Here is a 6,000-nt window from a genome sequence, read left to right as displayed (position 1 = left end):
AGTCTAAATCCATTATTATTTTACTAGATGCTTTTCTTTTTCACTAATATATAATAAAAAAGAAAATAATTTGTGACAAAAAATATTTACTATTAAAAATGTAATGAGAAATAATGGAACATTAATGTCTAGCTGAGAGAGAGTTTGTATCTACTGATACTATACAACTTTTTTTTAAATTATGGCTATTTTGCTAACATTTTTTCATCAATGTAAAGGAATCAATTGAGGATTGAATGCTGTCTGTATCTCGAGCTGTACTTGTAGTAGACGAGTACACTAAAACTGGAGTTGATGGTTTGAAACAGATGTTTGCATCCTGTCACTGACAAATAGATGTTTCGGTAGTAGAGGTCTATAGAGAGTTTCCGCTCCAGCAAGCTGGTGATGTTGATAAGAATGGTCGGAGTGTTGCAGACGATGTACACGCTGGTAATAAGCAGCACTTGGTGCAAGACCTGCAAGTCTTTCCCAGTAAGCTCAGGTTTCGGATGTTTAGGTTGCTGAAAAGTCTTCTTCCTAACAGAGAGCGATGCTGGAGACAAGGTGTTTTTTGACGTATGATTATCATCACGATGTCGAAATCGGTAAGATGATTTAAGATGTTTGTTCATGATTACCACGCAAGTTATCATGATGACCTGTGTGATGAAAGGCAAGAGAGCGTCTCTCCCAGTCCAGACCACGTCCTTGACTTGTTCCCTCAGAGGAGACATCCACAAAGCAGGTCTGGAGGTGTTCAGCCTAGGGTCAAACTGCCAAGTCATACCCATGAAAAGCAGGACTGGAAAAAATGTCACCACAGCAAACATAGTAAACAAAAAGACCAAAGCCAGGGCGAGTTTTCTGCTAAAGGTATATTTGAATCTTATTGGCCAGGCCACACAAAGACACCTCGTGACCGAAACTAGGGTCGTGATCAGGTTTGAAAGGATATAAGGAATTCTGCCTGAATGGCCGGAAAACTTGTACACCCCATAGGGCTCCACCGGGTACCACGTTTGATAATCTGACAATATTTCAGACACCATGAATGCAAAGGCTGCAGCTCTGGCAATGACAGTGACCAGATACGAAGCGTCGGACAATGCCAACAACATAAATGACGTCGTGACTCCGTCTTTGATCCCCATGGAAATAAACGTCAAGACGTTGATGGTATTTCCCACAATCCCAAGCAACGCTAAACACGAACGAATGAGACTCATCAACCCTTCAAATACTATGTACTCATCATCTGTCATAAGACTTTGAAATAGAACTTCCTGGGAACTGAGATTCATGGCATATGACATTTTCTTTAAAAAAATTTGAAAGGATAAAGGTTAAGACGCAATAAGTAATTCTTTGAACCAATTGTTCTGAAGAGAATACTTTTATACGCCAGTAAGTATTTTGTCAATAAACACATTTGATACGAAATGATGTCAATAAATGAATATTTCTTTTTCCATATGTAAGTACACATCCATATTAGATCTTCTTATTTTCTGAAGCACTGAACGGGTTGCTCGAATCAGACTGTGAAACGAAAGAACTAAGTTTAAATATGTCATTAAACATGAACGATTAGCTTCACGCATGGATAGACGTAGGACGTAACTATTTTATTTTTTAAATGAACGGCTAGAATAATAAAATAATTGTTTTTCTCGTCGTAATTTTTGAAACAGTTGAATTTAACAACCTCCTGACCTGTTTTGGTTTACATACTTTTAGTATAACATTAGTGCGGTTGAGATATTTGAATTAGGATGTAACAATGTCTAATAGTCTTTAAAAAATTAACATGAAATATGGTTTTAGTAAATATAGTTTCTACTTCAAAATGATTATTTTTAGAAAATAAAATTCTATCGAAATATAATCCTACAACTTTAAATAATGTGGGAGTAATGTTGACAAAATGTTCATGTTAAGTTTTCTCAAATTTTATAACACACTTGAAACACATTCGTTGTGGAGATTTTAATTTTAAATTTCATAAAGTTTAAGGTTTCTGAATATTAGTTTTGCTTTCCTAAGTGGTCAGAAATATTTGAAATAGAATGAACTCCTTCAGATGATATCTCTCCAGCTGCATCTGGTCAGCGTCCTTTTTTTTTTTTTTTTTTTTTTCAATTATCAGCTTGTACATTTTTTATTAGTTTAAAAAAAAAAGCCAAAAAAAAACCTTAAACCCTGATGGGTGGACACAGATCGCGAAAAAGGCTCTAACGATTTTCCTAGAAATTTTTTCAGTTGATGTTTATCTTTAGGGAAAAAGTTACTAGCTAATTTGCGATAAACCATTGTAAATTTTCGAAATGTTATTAGAGTCCGAAATTAAATTTTGTCTTACGATCTAGACAATCTATATCTTGAACACACTTTCGTCAGCGGATTTCCCCGTATGTATTAAAGAGCTAAATAAATAAGTCGTTCAGGAACATTTTGCGCACCGTCTGTATCTTATTGCTTATCACCAAACTAGAATCTCCTGCACCATAAATCCAATATTCTAATCTAGACTACTGTCTTTTAATGTTCCCATCTTACGAGCAAACTAATCGCCTTTATAAAAGTCATTAACTACGTAAAGAAGGAACTGTTTTTCTTTAAAAAAATATTTTTTATGTTCCTTGTTTTATTTTGAAGCAACGACAAAATGTCCATTTTATTTTGAAATCGTTATAAAAACAAAAGTAAGGTAGGCTTTAAAAGTATAAATAAATAACCTTATTTGTATTTGACACACAAAAAAGTGAATTTAAAAATGTGTATATTCCCCATGTACATATACCTGGAGGTCGTATAGTACAGATAATGCGTTATTGATTTGACTTAACTAACACTGCTACGCAAACATTTAATCGACTTTGGCAAATCAAGTCTTAGTTACATAAAAAACAAAAAAGTAGAATCTTGTAAAAGTTTTTAAAATGAAAGAGTCAAAAGGTTATTTTCTTCTTATCTGCAAATGTGTTGCATCAATATTTAAGAACAACCTAGCAATTATTATCCAATCAATACTAAAACATGTTAAATATCAATGAATATTTTCAGTTGGTCTCTGAAGCATAGGAAAGCATGTCAGTATCTTTAAACACGTTTTCAAAGACAGTTTGTGTGGAAACACAAACTCAAAATCGGCCCCCAAAGTGATCCACCCAGGCATGTAAAAAGGAAGTATCAATATTTTCGGAAAGAACATCAGAATTAAATTTGATCAAAGACAAATGACAGAGAAGAATGGAGAAAGAAAGTTGACAGACCTTGTGTGGCGCCCCAGCGGTTCAGCAAACCAAAGGATAGGTAAAAGTGAAAATGAAGTTAAATGTGAACTGATGTCTTATAATGAATATCTAATTGATCTATATATAGTTCGCCCATCGTGGTTCGATGATGACCACTTTGTCATCCAGGGGGCTGAGGGCTTTGCACTGGGGTTTTATGCCTTCTCATGTGGCTGGTGAGACCTATGTGAGCCCGTAACGTTCGGCTGCACACTGGGCAGGTTATTTTAGCTGGAGCTAGTGTCATTGGCCTTGCTTTTCTTCTCTGGCGATTTTCTTCAGCAATCGTTTTTCTCTTTTCCTCAGCAGCCTGTGCGCCAGTTTTCACAGCGCGATGCCATGATGCTCTGTCATGTGCCTCTGTCTCCCAGGTGACTTGGTATATGTTGAACGCCTTCAGAGAAGCTTTCAGGGTGTACCTGAAGCGCTTTCTTTGACCACCATGCGATCGCTTTCCTTCTCTTAGTTGGCCATAAAATAGTCGTTTAGGGAAGCGGTGGTCTTCCATTCTGCAGACGTCTCCTGCCCATCGCAGGATTGTATGGATGCTTTGCAGACCCGCTCTTTGAAGGACTTCAGTATCTGGTATTTTGTCTTGCCATTTGACATTCAGTGGAAGTGATTCAGTTTCTTTGCATGTTTTCTGTACACAATCCACATTTCTGAGGCATAAAGCAATGTAGGGAGGATGACGGCTCGATACATCCCTAGCTTTGTATTTGTGGTGACACCACGTCTGTTCCAGACATTTTTAGACAGTCTGCCATAGGATGCACTGGCTTTGGCGATACGCAGGTCGATTTCATTAAAAATCTTTTCTTTTCTGGAGAGTGTGCTGCCAAGATATGTGAATCTGTCCACTGCGTTTATATCATGTCCATTTATCTAATTTATCTAATTGCTTTGTAAATGGTAAATGTCTAATTCCTCAAAAAAAAAAATTAAAAAAAAAAATTCCTATAGTTACTTGTTTTAACAGCCGATATTGGTTATTGCAGTTCACGCGATAATATGTAAAATTACTAACATACCATTGTTTTAAATTATCTCCAACTTATATACATACTAAATAGATTTTTACTCTTTCGTGTAATGTAGTAGTTAGTATGACAGGACTTATTTAACTTAGCAATACAAATGTAAAAAAAAAAAAAATTAAACAAAAAGTCTAAAGTTATTTACACAAATGTGTTACGGCCAGTCCGAATATGTAAGTATAAATACTGAATAGTTGTAAAAGTGGTGTATTTTTATGAAATAAACTGCTTGCATAAGTGATTTTAAAAATTAGATTTTTCGCTTTTAGAAAAGAAAAAAAGTAGCCGTTGCATTCTGTTAGGTTGATAATTTCGATGTGTGTGTCCTGTTCTTGATTGAAAGATAGTAGATTACCCTTAGTGGGGGAGGAAATTGATACTATCCAGTTTGGAGTGGTCATTTCTTTTTACACAACTCTGCCTGTGCTTCCTGGTGCCCATCGGTTGAGCCACTTCTCACAGTGACATAATATTTTCATTACTAAATTCAAGTAATAATATTGTATCATCATGTGACTAGATGTATAGTATCAGTACAAAGGTAATCAAATCAAATTCATCTTTTTGCTATGGACAGTCTTAACAAATGAAAACGAAAATAATGTGTATTTAAATCCAGTAAATAGAAAGTAATACCTTACTAAAACATAAAGTAACATAAAGTAACACACTAGACACTGCTAGCGTAAAGACTTAACATATACCTTACTAAAACATAAAGTAATACTCTAGACACTGCTAGTGTAAAGACTTAACATATACCTTACTTAAACATAAAGTAATACTCCAGACACTGCTAGCGTAAAGACTTAACATATACCTTACTGAAACATAAAGTAATACTCCAGACATTGCTTGCGTAAAGACTTAACATATACCTTACTAAAACATAAAGAAATACTCTAGACACTGCTTGCGTAAAGACTTAACATATACCTTACTAAAACATAAAGAAATACTCTAGACACTGCTATATAGACCCACAGGGGTCTACGAGGACTTCCAAGGGGTCTACGGAAATGAAAAAATAAATTGGGGGTCTATGACCTGTAAATGGGGGTCTACGATAGTGGATCTCATTTAAGCATGTTTGGGCCTTTATATTTCATTTTCCATTAATAATTTTACCTTAGTTAATCCTTTCAATTGTAACTCTGTTAGTCTAATGATTTTTTTTTTTTAATTTTAACATCTTATTTTAAACATTGTAATTTTCTTTACATGAAAGTAACATTGTACTTGGCCTAGTTAAAAAGAACTGTAGAAAGTATATTTGTCTGTGTTCGTCCTTGTCGAACAAGCCATTTCATATTCGCTTTTTTTGTAACAAAGTTTTAAGCTAAGTTACAATGAAACTATCTAACCTGGAACACCATTTGAGACAATGACAACATGATAAAATAGATTGAGATTTGAAATACTTTCCAACACTTTTAGTTCAGAACAGTAGAACTAAATGTTTGATTTAACATCCTAAAAGAAAAGAGGTTTGTGAGTGTCTTACGATATTTTTTCTTAGGCCTATATCAAACTCCAGAAAACTGCACTATTAAAAGCCACACACATCTGATAATCATAGTAAACATTTCTCTAAACAACAATACAGTTCAAAGGTGTAATGGTAAGAGGAGTTAGGACACTGGAAGGTTCTTATGTAATTACTTGCAAAAGACATACTTCTAAAAACA

The 6,000-nt window shown here is 34.7% G+C and overlaps 1 protein-coding gene across 1 annotated transcript; it reads right to left on the bottom strand.

Annotated features, from left to right (window-relative positions):
• Window positions 1-221: 221 nt before the first annotated feature.
• Window positions 222-1,283, bottom strand: LOC106068036 (uncharacterized). The gene has a single exon (XM_013227324.2). The coding sequence runs from the start codon at window positions 1,281-1,283 to the stop codon at window positions 222-224; it is 1,062 nt and encodes a 353-aa protein (XP_013082778.2).
• Between the last annotated feature and the right edge of the window lie 4,717 nt (window positions 1,284-6,000).

Source organism: Biomphalaria glabrata, chromosome 6 (genome assembly GCF_947242115.1).
Source record: "Biomphalaria glabrata chromosome 6, xgBioGlab47.1, whole genome shotgun sequence".
NCBI classification, from domain to species: Eukaryota; Metazoa; Mollusca; class Gastropoda; family Planorbidae; genus Biomphalaria; species Biomphalaria glabrata.
Note: the sequence above shows the minus strand (reverse complement) of the source record. Positions and strands in the feature narration are given on the sequence as shown.

Coding starts and splice junctions, on each gene's coding strand:
- LOC106068036 (XM_013227324.2), bottom strand. CDS start 1,283: ATGAATCTCAGTTCCCAGGAAGTTCTATTTCAAAGTCTTATGACAGAT.